Consider the following 15,675-nt stretch of genomic DNA (forward strand, 5'->3'; position numbering starts at 1 on the left):
TGTGTTTATTCAACCATTTCATCGATTCTTTGTTTGATTCATTTCATGATCAAATGTAATTAAACCTGAAATACCAAATTGATCGTATTTCAATGAGAATCATTTGTTGTTTGTTTGGTTTGTTCTTTCTGGCTTTAACATTGTCATAATCATCATTGTTGTTGTTGTCGTTTGGCCATCGGGCAAAAGATTTTTTTTTAGTTTTTGCTTCAATGATTATCATCAATTGAAATGAAAATAAATGTTTAGTTGTAAAGTGGAACGCCTTATTCATGTTTTTTTTTTGTCAAATCAAAAAAAAAAAAAAACTGCCTTGACATTCTTTTCGCTTAAAAAACTGAAAAAAAAGATTATCAAATGATTCTCCTCCCTCGCATCCATTGATGATGATGATGGTTTTTGATGGAGATAAAAGCACAGAGCAAGAGAGAGAGAGATAAATGATTCTTGAAACCACCACTTATTGAATTTGTTTCTTGGACACAAACACAACAAATGATAATCATCATCAATGATCAGTGTCCAAAATGTTGATTGAATTAATTTTTTTCAAGTTAAATCTTTTACATTATCAATTTGTATTCAATTCACTAATGATGATGATTATTGTGGTGAACACAAATGGAAAAAATAAAAAATTGTCATTCATGATATGATCATTATGATTATCATCATCATTGAAATTGAGAAAAAAAGGGGACATTTTAATTTTATAAAAAATCAGACAACAAAACAACATTTTAATGATGATGTTTTTTTGGTGGATAATCATTGTATTTTGGTGAACGATAATGATAATCTTTTTTCTTTCTGAAAAAATCAATTTGGATTACCTTGTTTGTTTGTTTGTTCGGTGATGCAAATGATAATGTCCACAAAGAAAAAAATGTCCTGATCACCAAACAACAGAAATCCTTTTTTTTCTTTTTCTTTTCAATTTTTAAATTGAAAAAAATTTCCATAGAATCTAATAATGATAATGATTTTCTTCAAGTAAAATTCGTAATTTTGTAATGTCCAATGTTTTTTCTGATTTGATTGTTGTTTTGTTTTGTTTTGGATTAAAAAATAATCGAATTTTGATGATAATCATCATCATCATCAATGATCAATGGTCAATGATTATCGATGATCAGGATAATCATCATCATCAACGATCGACGATAATTTGAAAAAAAACACTGATTACGCCCTGACCATTGTTTGTTTGTTTGTTTGTTTCCTTATCATTGTTTTTTTTTTCGTTGTTTTGAATCATACGATTTTCGTTTGTTGTTGTTTGTTGTTTGACCATTTGTAAAATCATTAACCAACAACAACAACAACAAAATGGGGAAATTTTTTTCCCGTTTAACAACAACAACAACAATCGATTAATTTTATCCAAATAAACAATCGATTGTGTTTGTTTGTTTGGATTTTGGAAGAGGAAAAGGGCGAAAAAAAATAAAGTGTTAATGTTTTTTGCATTTCTCGAAGATTATGCTGATTAAATTGCTCCAAATTTACCATCTCCACCTTTCTTTTTTCATCATCATCATCATCATCAATGGATGGCCATTATCATCATTGTAGAAGCCATCATTATCAAAACAAACAAACAACCAATTTTTAAACCAAAAAATTTTAAAATTTCGAAAACACAAACCTGGCAGCCATCAAAACCAAAATAATAAAAAAAAGCTATCATCAAGACTGTGAACCCTTTTCCATCATCATCATCATCAACACAGATTTATCCTTGATTTGAAAAGTGATGATACTTTGGATGACAAACAATGAATATTTTCAACAAACAAAAAAAAATGAATGCCGGCCTGTTTTCTATTCATCCATCAACGAAAAAAAAAATTCCATTTTTTTTCAAAACATGTTTTCTGTTCTTTTCTTTTGGCCATCATTATCATCACACTATATATCTACCATCATCATCATCATCACCACCGCTACACAATGATGATGGATCCATCACCAAGTTGAGTGTGTTGAGTGTGTTTTGAATTTTAACGAATAAACAAACGATGATACCAGTGATGATGATGAAAACAATGGATTCAAAATGATGGATTCTTTCGTTTGTTTGTGAGGGAACAAAGTGATATTAGTGAGTGAGTGACAAGATTGACTTGAATGAAAATTTTGAAAAAAGTTTTTTTTCAAAAAATTTTTTTCAAAAAATGAATGATAATGGTGGTGGTGACCTTACCCTTCGATTATTATCATCTTGGCCATCAAATTGACCATTCTTTTTTTTTTTTTTTTTTTTTTTTTTTTTTGGTAACCATCATCATCATTATTATGCCGAATAACAAACAAACAAAACCTGGTGACCACACATTTTTCAACCTGGTGATGATGAATGAATGAATCTTTTTTTCTGGACATTTCTCTATCTCTTTCTATCTCTATATGGGTGATAATTATAATTATCTTCGTTGTCGTCGCCGTTGATTACTTTTTTTTTCTCTCATTCTCATTTCACATTATCATTTACCGCACATTTCATTTGTTTTCGGTGTCGACATTCATTATTTAGCTAACCTGGTAGGATAGATAGTAGATTATAATTGTCATGTTTTTTTTGTTTCAAACCCCGATTCAATGTAACAAAAAAAAACACGACAAAGATTTATTTTTCGCTCGTTCGGTTTGTTCGTTACGGATTTCAGTTTTTTTTGGTTTTCAATACGGTTTTCTGTTGTCCTTTATTATTTTTCAAAGTTTCAAATTTCATTCCGTTCATCAATTTTTTTTTGCTTCTTCTCCCGGTAATCTAATCTTTGGACATGCTGTTTGTACATGTTTTTTGTATTTACAGTTATGATATTTTTGTTTACGGTTCGGTGACATCCACATAATGTATTAATTAATGTCTGGTGTAATGGCAACAAACAACAACAACAACAAAAAAGAATCTAAGAATATCTTCGCTGGTTGGAATCAAAAAACCAAAAATTCTAGCTTTAATTTAATTAATATCTTGTTGTTGTTGTTGTTGTTGTTGTTTTCGGATTGTAAAATGATATCTTTTCAACAACAACAACAAAAAATTCAATCATTTTGATTGAATCAAAAGCGAAAACAAATAGAAAAAATAGAAAAAAAAAATTTCATCAAAAAAGATTCAATTTTCGATTTTTTTTGTTTGTCATTGTCAATGAAATTCTGAATGCAGAATTCAATTTACAAGTTAGTTAGTTCCATCATCATCATCATCACTGGTGTAGAGATAAATGTTATCTTTACACCAGGAAAAAACAAAATGTAATGAAATTCTGTCCATTCATTCATTCAATCATCATCATCAAATTGTTTGACCGTTCCAAAATTTAACCAATCACTTTCTCATTGACCTTTTTGTTTTGTAGTTTTGTCGTTTTGTTAGGGACATTAACTCTTTATTTTGAAATTTTATTGTACAAAAATGACTGACTAACTGAATTTCATTGTTATTTTCATTATCATTGATGACTTTTTGCTGATGTTTTTCGGTTGTTTGGTTTGTCATCATTTGCCCTTGTTCAAAAAAAAAAAAAAAAAAAAAAAATGGGAAAACCATTTCGGACCATTAAATGGTGCTGGTCATTCTTGCATCGAATTTGTTGATATGGCTGCTGCTGCTACTGCTGCTGTTGTTGGTGATGATTTTTCATTCTGACCTTTTCGCTCAATTCAATTTTTGGTCGATAAATTTCTTTGTTTTGTTTTTGGTTCAATATCGTTAATCAGAATCAGAATCAAAGAATCCGGTTTTTTCAAATTTTTTTTCAAACGACATTATCATCGTTTCTCTCTCTCTCTCTCTCTCTCTCTCTCTCTCTCTCTCTCTCTCTCTCTCTCTCTCTCTCTCTCTCTCTCTCCCATTTTTCAATATAATCAGATTTTCAATTTACAATTTGATCACATTAATAGTCAACAAAAAAAAAAACTTCAATTCCAGATTCAGAGAATTTTCAATTCATTTTTCCTCATTCTCTCTCTCTACTAATGTATGTTTTATGTTCACGATTTTCAATTTCAATCCAAAATTCTTGTTTCCAAACATTTTCAATTTACAAAGTTTGTTTTTGTCGGGTAACATACACACACACACACACTCGGGTAAAATAACATATCATTATTATTTTATTTATTAAAATATATGTGAAACATACAGAATCTCTCTCATACTCTTTGTGTGAGTTGTCGATAAACAAAAAGAATCCACGAATAAATGTTTGTTTTTTACTGGTTTTTTTGTTCAACAGAATATTTTGCCTGAATAGAAATTGATGAAAATTCTGGAGTTTTGCAAAAAAAAACCTACCCAAAATTTTTCCTGTTCAAAAATATTTTTTTTTCTGTCCACCATCAGCGAAAAAAAATGTAATGAAAAATGAAACGATTTTGAATTCTGAGAAAAAAAAATATAAATTTCGATAACGTCAGCAAATTCTTCAACAGAATTTCATTCTATCTGCATAATGATATCATCATTACTTAGAATTAGAAAATGATACTGTTTGAAAATGATGTATGCTGCAATACTAACACCGAATAATGAAGCGAATAATTTTCAAACACAACCAACCAGACACAAAACAAATAAGCAAACAAACACAAACAAATAATTAGCTCAATTAACAGGCAAATTATTTTCAAGCATCTTTTTTTTGCAAAAAGAATTGGTGCCGAAATGATAAACATTCATTTCAAAAAGCTATTTTCATCCACTTCATTCATTCATTCATTCAAGCTATTTCCACACCATCATGATGATAATAATAACTTTTATTTCAAAAAATCCGATCATCAAAATTCTAAAGAATATTCTACGTTGAAGGGCAGACAGGCAGGCATGCAACACAAAAAAAATCTGCTAAACTTAACACACACACACACACACACCAACTGGGGTGCGCAAAATTTTCAAATGACAAAGAAGAAGCCTAAATATATTCAAAAGTTGAATATTGAAAAGCAAGAAACAAGGGCGAGAATAGCAAATCTTATTTTGTTTTCTTTATAACGCCTTGATGATCATCATCATCATTATTTGATGATTCAAATGTATGATGTGTGTGTGTTTGTGTGTATTGAATTCATAAAATGCCATCAACCAGAACCGAAAAAAAAAGAAAACCGAGAAAAAAGAGTCGTCGAACAGTGAATGTTATTTGCTTTCGAGCAAAACCAGAACCAGAATTCCTCAAAAAAAACCATTCCAATGACAATAAAAAAAACAGAATCGTTATTCTTCAGAAAATGACGCCTGCGCTTTTTTTGTTTCAAAGAATTCAGTTTTTTTTCGAGTTTCCTGGATTCTGATGTTTCACAGAACAAGAATCCACACGGAGGGTGAAAAAGCAAATTTTCAGTCACTTCTTTTTTTCTATATAAAAGTTCCGTTTCTGTTTCTCTGAAAATACTTGGGTTCTAGTTTTTCGCATCTTTTTTTTTGATCGAAAATGTTTCGCCGACTGAATCCGAATCTCTCTCTCTCCCTATGCATCATCGTACATCATGCATCATCATATGACATTTACATTTCTTCGAATAACAAAAAATACCACACACTATGAATTTTGATGGTTATGAATAACCGAACCGAAACCGAACATCATCATCAAATAACATGACCATCCCTTCCCCCTCGCCGATCTTCTCCCCCCATCAAGATACTCCAAATGATGATGATATAACCCAGAACACAACAAGCACCTCTCTCTCTCTTTCGCACTGAGTGTATGTGTTTTTGTGAATGCGTCATCAAAAAAGAAATAAATTCTGATTATCAAAAAACTTGAGTGTTAGTCAGACTGTTTCTTCACTATTCTGCTCTGTTCTGGTTCAATCAATTCACCAACAACAACAACAACAACAATAACGAATGTACCCGCCTAATTAGCTTGGCTATAAACGCCTTCTTCTTCTTCTTATCATCATCATCATCATTGAAAGTGCGAGAATAATAAAAAGCGCCTGGCACATAAAGCGTTAAATAACCAACAACCAACAAAAAAAAAGTGTAAGAATGAAAAACTATGTGTGTGTGTGTGTGTGTTAAGCAAAGAAGAAGGCGGTCGTTATGTTATGAAAAAAGGCGGAGTTAAACACTTTTCAGAAATACAGACAATTCTCTCTCTCTCTCTCTCTCTCTATCTAACACCAATCATAATAATGATGATTTGTGCGCATTATCATCGTCACCATTTCTGTTGATGCTGTTGTTGGATCAAATCAATCTTCAACACCCGAATAAAGAAATGTTGTTGTTGTTGTTGTTGATGGTGATGGTAGTGTGAAATATAAATCTCCAAAAAAGGTTCCAACAGAAAAAAAAACATATAAGAAATGTGCAAAAAACATTATTTTTTGTATCGATCCACTATGTCGTTGGGTGGCGGTGGTGAAGAAACTTTTTCTTCCTTTTCCTCCCCCCCGTTTACGTTACATCTACTCGGATGAAAGGAAAGTTAAGATTAATTTGAATCTCAGTTGAATCCCACAGTGTTAAGATGATGATGATGATGATTTTTTTCAAGGCGGTGGTCGCTTGAGAATTATTTCGAAAAGAAAATTAGCAATTTTAATTCAGGATAAGGATGGTCAAATGGGAAAAAAAATGGAAATGGAAAAAAATTTGCTTGAATTTCATTTTAGTTCCAGGTCATCCTGTGCTATATATGTTTGCGACCCGACCAAAAAAAAAAAAAATACCGAATCGAGATTTATGTATGTGTTCCATTCGAATATTGAGGTTCCAAGTGTTATTCACAATGGGGTGATACACTGCAAAAAAAAATTATTATTAACACAGTACATTCTTTAAAGGAAAATGAAAGAAGTGGCGGTAGTAGGTAGTAGTAGTGGCGGTGGTGGTGGTGGTGTTTTTCCAAATCACACTCCTAGCACTTTATTTATTTTTTTTTTTTCATATCCAGGGTGAGAGAAATGAGAAAGAAGAGTGTTATGTATATGGTGTGTTGTTTCACGCGTTTTTTTTCTGTTTTCTTTATTGCTTTAACACATGCAGCAAGCAAACAAACAACCAGCAGCACACTGTGATTCGATCACTTTTTTTTGGAGTGCGAACTCTCTCCCTCCATACAAGCCAATGTAGAAAAGTAGATAGAAAGGGGAGGTCTTTAGCTTTTATTAACACAAATGGTGTTTGGCTTCGATTCGGGTTTAACACACAACACACACACACGGCTTGGTTTTTTTCCCTTATTATTATGACACACCATACATAGGCGAAAGAATAGAGTTTTTCTATTCTAACTTGGACTAAAGAGCAAATCAAGAATTTTTTTTTGGATGTTGATGATGATTAGAAGAGAGAGAGAATGAGAGAGAAAAAGAGAACTGCTTTTGTATTTTTCACATCTCAAAATTTCCTATGTGAAAAAGCATTTGCTTGATTCACACAAATCAATATAGCCAGCCAGCCAACCTCAGAGTTAGTGTGTCTATTTTTAATGTCCAGAGAAACAACAATCGATTGATAGTTGATCGATCGATTGATTTCAGCAGCGATTTCATTCCACATACATACACACACACACACTTATATATACCACATGTATGCGTATCTCTGTGTGTGTGTAAATAGATATCGATACTATCTCAATCACTATCACCACTTTACATCTTTACAACTTTTTTTTTGTTGAAAAAATTCTTGTCAGTGTAAGAAGAAGTGAAGTATGAGAGAGAAAGAGAGAGAGAGAGAGAGAGTTAGTTAGTGTTATCTTTTGCCATTGCCCATTACATGCAAACAACAAAAATAATGAGTTAAAATGAAATGAAAGAGATCATAGATCAGATAACATTAGATGTGTGTGTGTGTGGAATTTTTTTTTAGCGGCTATGCGCTACACATACGGCTATTTTCACAGCAATGATGATGATGGTGATGATCATCATCATCATGATGGTGGCAGCCTTTTCTATCAATGATAATTTTTTTAATGTGTGATGTGTGTGTGTGTGTGAACACAACCGACAACAAGAAAAGATTCATAGAATTAGTGTGAGATAGATAGCAAGAGAGAGAGAGAGAGAGAGAGAGAGAGAGAGAGAGAAAGATAGTACTCTATCTATCAATCTATTTGAACTAAACTAACTGCAAAAAATTGCTGCGTGTGAGTGTGTGTGTGTTTAGAAGAACCTAGCCCCCTTGAATAACAACAATAACAACAACAACAGCAAAAAATTTCCACACTAAAAAGTAAAGTGAAGATATCGACACAGAAGCTGCGATTTTTTTCACCATTCACAATTCAATCCAATCCACACATATACACAGCACATAACACATATACACAGGACAGGGCAAGTTTTTTGGTTGTTGTTAGATTTTTTTTCGTTTCATCACCACCATCATCATCTTCTTCACCATTATCATTGAATTCATTCAGAGCAACATATCTCAACAAACCATTGCCAAAAACCTAAACACAACAACATTTGTTTGTTTGCACACACGCAGATCACATCATTCATTTCATTCATTATCATCATTGATTTTAATTTTTGCTGAAATTCTGTGAATGAAACAACAACAAATCAAGAAAATTAAATTAATTCTGTCATATTTTGGCTGATAATATATTCTGTAATTCTGAAAGATTTTTTGTTTTCAAAAAATTCTCTGTGTATAGTTTGTCTATATGTGTGGTATCTAATTCTGGTCAAAAAAAAAGTTTGTGCGTTTTTCTTTTCCGTTTGTGTGTGTCATCATCATCAAATTAGTGATAAAATTTTCTTCAAAATCCTTCATAAATGAAATATTTATTAGATGTAGAACCATATCAAGCAAACGAATCGACTGATGAAATGGCTTATCCACCGCAGCCATTTCTATTACGTGCTTCGGATCTTAATTATAGATCGGCTGCTGCTGCTGCCGCAGCAGCAGCAGCCGCAACAGCTGCTTCAAATAATCATAATCATAATAATCATCAACAACATCAACAATCAGCATATCTATCAGCATTAGCTGCATTTGGACCGATGGCAGCATCGGCTACATTTTTTAATAAAATGGCATCTATTTCTACACAGCCATCATCAATATCATCATCGGGTATTGGTGGACAACAGCAACAATCATCAAATGAATCAACAACAACAACAGCAGCTATTATCAATAATGGTCCACCATTGCCACCATCATCATCATCATCATCAGCGGCTAACATTCATGGAACATCACCATTTTTAACGGCTGAAGATATGTTGGTATCACATCAAATGGCTGCAGCTGCTGCAGCCGCTGCTGCTGCTGCCGCAGCAAACGCTTCCGGTCAAACAACAACAACAACAACGTCATCAAAATCACCAACAAGAACATCACCAATCAATACTTTACGACCACCACCACCACAATCGCAACCAACATTACCATTATCATCAACATTTGAACCAGATGATGATGGTATTGAAGATGATCCAAAAGTAACATTAGAATCAAAAGATTTATGGGAAAAATTTCATTCATTAGGTACTGAAATGGTTATTACAAAATCCGGTCGAAGGTAAGTGTTATCAAATTGATCAAATGAATGAATGAAAGATAGCAATCACTTGAGAAAAAACAACACACATAACCATGTAACTTTAAAAAAAATGACATTAAGACTTTTTACCTGATTTTGTTTGAAAAAAAAATTTTCTCCAATGAAAATCTTATTGTTTTTTTTTTTGTCAAATCACACCACCATTGGAGATCAAATTATTTAAAGACTTTTTTCTCCGGTCATATTTTTCAGTGTGTGTGTGTGTTTTTGGAGACAAATTCTTTCGTTCCACATTTCAATTCCTTAAATTGACCGACCACACGGTCAGTCGGTCTTTTTTTTTAACGAAAAAAAAACCAATTGAAATTGATCAATTGTCGCCGTCGTCGTTAGCCGTCTAAATAATGTTTGTCTAGACCTGTGTGTTTGAATACGATTCCTATTGTTTCATTGATGATTATGATGTAAGTTTGTGTCGTTTTTGTGTGACTTAACGATGATGGCCAAAAATCTAATTTAAATGGATTTTCGTTTGTTTTGTTTTATTTTTTCCGAAAATTTCCATTTCGGAAATTATCGATCAGACTTGGTGGTGGTGGTGGTGGTGGTATGGTTTTTGTTTCTGGAAAAAATGTCCCTTTTTGGAAAAGCAAACTATACATGTACAAACATCGCCAGAAAAAAAAATTGATGATGATCATGTAATGTGCGCCGACTCTGATTGTTTCAGAAAATAACCGCACCTTTTTTTTTGTTGGAACGGGAAAAAAATTTCTGTATTTCACCCGAACATCCCGAACATATATCTACGGGAATTGTCCGAATACGAATGATCATCATCTGATGAACAATTCTTCTTTAGTTCTTTTTTTCTTTTGCTGGCTTTTTACTACCTTGTCTTGTCGTCAATGTTTTCATTTCATTTTTCGATTTTTTTTTTCATTTTCATTTTCGTAAAAAAAAATAAGCCATCATTCTCCATTAACAATGTGTCTTTATTTGTTTCTTTTTTCCATTTCTTCATTCATTTTATTACCTTAGTTTCCTTTTTTTCTTTTCTTAAGTTTTTTTTCACTGTCATTATAATTATTACCATTTTTTTTCTTTCTTTTGGTCGTTCGTTAATTTTACGACATAAATTCATCTCTCTCTCGCTTTATGTCTGTGTCTGTACAATGTTGATATCGATGATAAATGTCAATGTTTTTCTGTTTTCTTTCAACAGCAAAACAAACAAACAAACACTATGTATGTATCCTTGTTCACACACTTGGTGTTGTTCAAGATGATGATGATCTTGAAATTTCATCATCATCACTGTGAACATCAACATCATCACTTTTTGTCATCACATTTAAATCCAAAGATAAAAAGGAAATTTTTTTTGTTTCACAAACATAACCCAGTAGCAGCAGCGACAATAGAAGCCAAAATACCTTACCTATAGGTTGAATGATTTTTTTTAAAAATGTCATGTTTTTACTTTGATTATAATCATCAGGGTAGATCGGAAATTTGAATATTTTCGTTTGTTTCGTTTTGATCATTATCATTCGTTTGCTGCTGTTTATGTCCACATAATGGATGATAATGATTTTGTTGTTGTTTGTTGTTGTTAATCTGCTCCCCCTTGATATCATTTGAAAAAAAAGGTACCGGTTTTTCGCTTGTTTGTTTGTGTGTTTTTCATTCAAAAAGTTTGATCCTTTCGGCTGTTATAGCTTTTAATGTCTCATTTTAATGTGTCTGATCCATGATCCATGATGAAAATGGATGAGAAGCGCTTTTGGGCTGTTTTGTTGTTGTTGTTGTTTAGGATCCATTACAATCTAAAAATCTTCTTCGTTTTTTTTCATTCCCTTGATTGATCTACATTTGATTTGATTGTTTGAAAACAAGGGTAAACGATTGAACCATCCGCATATATTTAGTGTGGTCCACATTTCAATTCCTAGCCAGCCAGCCAGCCAAGAGAAAGATAAAAATCGATCCTTGTATCGTTTCAATTCCTTTCTTTTCTTTTCATTTCTTTCTTTTCTTTTCATTTCTTTCTTTTTTTTTGGTTCGATTGATCAAATTAAATTAATCTAGTCATTGTTTGTGTGTGTGTGTGTCTGGCGGCGGCTTGTGTTTTTTTTGGTTGAATATCGATTTCGGTTGTTGTCGTCGTCAATGTCGGTTGGTTGATCGGTCGGTCAGTGTCGTCGTCATTGATGATCCAGAAATTGTCTCTTTTTTTTTGTATGTTTGATGATCCTTGTCATTTATCGTTGTTGTTGTTGTTGTTGTTGTTTGACACTTTCAATAACAACAAATGACAACAACAACCCGAACAAAACAACAGAAAAATGTTTGTCATTTTGATGCATGGATGCCTTTTCTTAACACCCGACCAGCAGAAATAAAAACCTTCTTTTTTTTCCGGCTGGATGATGATTTCGATGATGATTTGTGTCCATATGGCCACCACCATTATCATCATCATTTTAAATGGTGATGATGATGATGATTAAGGGTGTCATCGATTTCATTTCATTTGGTGTGTGTGAATTGAATTGAATTTGTTTAATGATTTGAATATATTTCAATGAGAAACGAATTGGAAAAAAATACATTCATTCAAGTGCAACATAGAGAGAGAATTTTTGTATTATTATTGTCGTCCATTAACAAATATTCAAACTAATTTCAACAACATGGAAAAACAAAATTCACCAGAACAAAATAATTTCCCCATTGATTTTTCATCAAACCATTGATAGATCAATTTCAACATTGAACAAAAAAACAACAACATTTGATTAAATATTTACTAATCGATTGGATCGAAGATAAAGTGAAAGATAGAGAAGAAGAAGAAGAAGAAAGTTTTTTTCCCAAAAAAAACACGCACACATTTTCACCTGTGTGTGTATGTCTCAAACAAATTGATAATTAATTCTTTCAAAAACAAAACAAAAAACAAAACAAAACAAAAATGTGTGTTTGGTGTGTTTGATGTATGTAAACAAACATCAAACACACATTTTGTTTGTTTGTTTGTTTCGTATCGTATCTTCGTATATAATCACATGATTGGATTTCTTTTCAATTTCTCTCCCTCTATTTGCAATATTTTTTTGTTTGCAACATTCATTAACATCATTAAGCATCATCATTCGATTGATCGAATGATGTTTACTATTTAAACACGTTTTGTTTGTTTCACATGCAAAATAATGAATGGTAACAAATTGAATTTAAATAACGAAAATCTTCCTCGAATGAATGAATGAATGAATCATTCAATGATGATGATAGTAAAGTAGTGAGAGAGAAAAAACATTGAATATTCCATTCACACACACACACACACGAATTGTAAATAATAAAAAACAAAACAGAGAAAATCCACGAAGATTAAAGGTTTCTGTGTTTATTTATTCATGTTTTTTACATGTTTGTGAAATGGAATTGGGATTTTTGCTTTTTCGTTGCTTGTTGGTTATCCCTTTGGATTTGAATTCCAGAATTTGGATAAATAAATAAATAAATAAACAAACAAACAAAGAGACAAAGTCTGTGTTTTTTTCTAATCTAATTTATAATATGTTGAAATAATTTGTTTTTTAAACATCCATTCATTTCATTTCATTTATTACGTAAATCTATTTACACACAGACGGTGTGTGATGACCTAAAGGCAACGTTTAGTTGTTTTTTTGTTTGCCTTTTGCAAACAACAACAACAACATTATAAAAAAACCAACAAACACCCTTTACTTTTCTGACTGCTGACCATCATCATTCAAACCAAAAGCAAAGAAAACAAAACTTCATAGGAAATATGGCGCCAAACAAACAAACAATCACCTTTATTGAACCAGAAAAAAAACAAAACCTTTAAATTGCCGCATCAATTATTACCTATGTCAGATATCGATAGGCAGATATATGTTGTTTTTTTTATGTTTCTATTGAAAACAAAACCAAATGATACTGATAACATTTGGTAATTTTTTGAATGAAATTTATTGACTTTTTCTGTAGGCCACACACACACACACACACCAAAAACATCCAAATAATCAATGCAGTTTTGGGAAAAATTTATGATTCCGACAAAACAAAAGATGATAATGTTGTTGTTTTTGTGTGTGTGACTCTCTTAATGATAGTGATATTGGTAGCCAATTTTCAAAATAAAACCAATAGGTTAACTAGGCAGATGATGATTTACCAATCTCACCTTGGTCTATTTGTTTGTTTGTTTGGTTCATTGATAATTGGACCAAACAAAACAAAGCAAAAAAGGTAAACATTCGTGTTTTTGATTGAAAGAATGAATGAATGAATGAGTGAATGGTTTGATAATTGGTAGGTTGTGTGTGTTGTATGCGTTTTGTTCTGGTTTTGTTTTGTTTGTTTGTTTCATTCTGAGAATCCATTTCATTTGAATTTTTTTTTTTTGTTGAAAAGTTCAAAAGTTGATTGGATTGAAATAGTCAATTGTGATAATTGCGTGCAAAACAACAGCAAAACGAACGATGTTCTATGATGATGATTATATGGCTTTTTTGCTACGTTTTTGGCCAGGTATAATTATTATTCTTGAATTTATTTTTCAAACGAAAATTCAGAATGGCCAGTCGTTTGTTTATGTCTGGACCCACTATTCTAAAACTAAAACTAAAACAAACAAACAATTTTTTGACAAGTAACACAACGGGTGGCAATAGTCGTCCAGTCAAACTAGCTAGCTAGTTAGTTAGTTAATGTCTAGTCTGTCTAGTCAAAATAGTCAACAAAACAAAAAAAAAGTCATTGATATGATTTTGATATGATTTTTTGACTTCTCGGTTCTGTTCTGGTAACTTTCATTGACTTCAACATGGTCCTTGTTTTGTATGTTTATTTTTGGCTTCAACAACAAAAGTCAATCAGTTTGATTTTATTGTCGGGTCTGGTCATTGTTTTTCCAAAAAAAAAAAACAATGACCAGAAGACAACAAACAAAAAGGGTGGACAGCAATTCATGTTTGTATGTGATACAAATCAATTAACTTTTTTGTTGGCAGGCTGGGTTAGTCAGTTGGATTCTTTTTTAAAACTATTTCAACATATCTGGTCAAAATGGTAATAGCATCAATTCATATCGATAGATGATGATGTCATCAAGGTCATCTGGTTTTTGCTATTTCTACATCCAGAAAAAAATTTATATGAATTTCCCCAAAGTAATTAAATTATTTTTATATATCTGGCAAATTTTCTGTGATCTTTTCAAAATGTACGTGACATTTTTTTCATTTTCGATGTTTGTTTGTTTTTACTACCACCAGCACACACCTGGACACAAAAAAAAATTATCGTACGACACCAACCAATCAGCCTACCATCATCATCATCATTATCATTGATGACATTGAAAAACACCTGGATCTGGTTAAATTTTATTAAATTTAATTTGGTTTTTGAATGGGAAAAAAAGCAGCAAAAAACAACAGCAAAAATTTCAATTTAAAATTCAAAAATTTCATCCAATTTGCTACTTGATTTTTTATCCAATTGAAGCGATGATGATGATAACAGCAAAACTGTTAATTTGTTAGGTTGTTTTGCAATCAAACAAACAAAATCAAACATTGTCTGTGTTTGCCCTAAAGCCAATTTGTTGTTTTCTCTACCTCTTCAGATGATGATAATCATCATCACTATTGATGGTCATTATCATCATCATCATCATCATTATCGCTGACCAAAATAGCCATTCATCCATTCAGCCAGCCAACCATCAAATATTTTATCGAAAAACGAAGAGGCGTATTTTTTCTGTTGATTAACTTTCTGGTTCGAACAAAAAAAATATCAGTGGATGATCGACCTTTAAACGAATTTTCTTCTTTGAATTTCCAGGTTTGATAATAATGATAATAATAATGGCTAAAGGGGGTTAGATAAGATTTTCACTGAGAGAAGACCATTATTAGACCATCATCCAAAACTTGATGAAATAATAATAATAAACCAAGCATCAAACAAACAAATTGTGCTAAAGGGCACCATTTTGGAAATTTTTCTCACTTATTTGGAGACATTCTGACTAATCACACACACACACAAAGGTAAAAATAGTCAAGTTTTTCTTCTAAGAATGTTTTTCAGCAATAAATCCGGCGTGATTATATCATCA

General features: G+C 31.8%; 1 protein-coding gene across 1 annotated transcript in view; it reads left to right on the forward strand.

The window, feature by feature from the left end:
* The first annotated feature begins 6,978 nt into the window (after positions 1-6,978).
* LOC113798139 (uncharacterized) overlaps positions 6,979-15,675 on the forward strand; it is a 31,045-nt gene continuing 22,348 nt past the window's right edge. Inside the window, exon 1 of the mRNA XM_075822678.1 lies at positions 6,979-9,521. Within this exon, the coding sequence (XP_075678793.1) occupies positions 8,767-9,521 (755 nt within the window). The 5' untranslated portion in view covers positions 6,979-8,766. The remainder of the gene's footprint in view (positions 9,522-15,675) is intronic.

The sequence above is a fragment of the Dermatophagoides pteronyssinus genome, unplaced genomic scaffold, assembly GCF_027571235.1.
Source record: "Dermatophagoides pteronyssinus isolate colony J.1.1.1.1 unplaced genomic scaffold, Derpt_VIB-CSIC_2022.12 sq0019, whole genome shotgun sequence".
Classification (NCBI taxonomy): Eukaryota; Metazoa; Arthropoda; class Arachnida; order Sarcoptiformes; family Pyroglyphidae; genus Dermatophagoides; species Dermatophagoides pteronyssinus.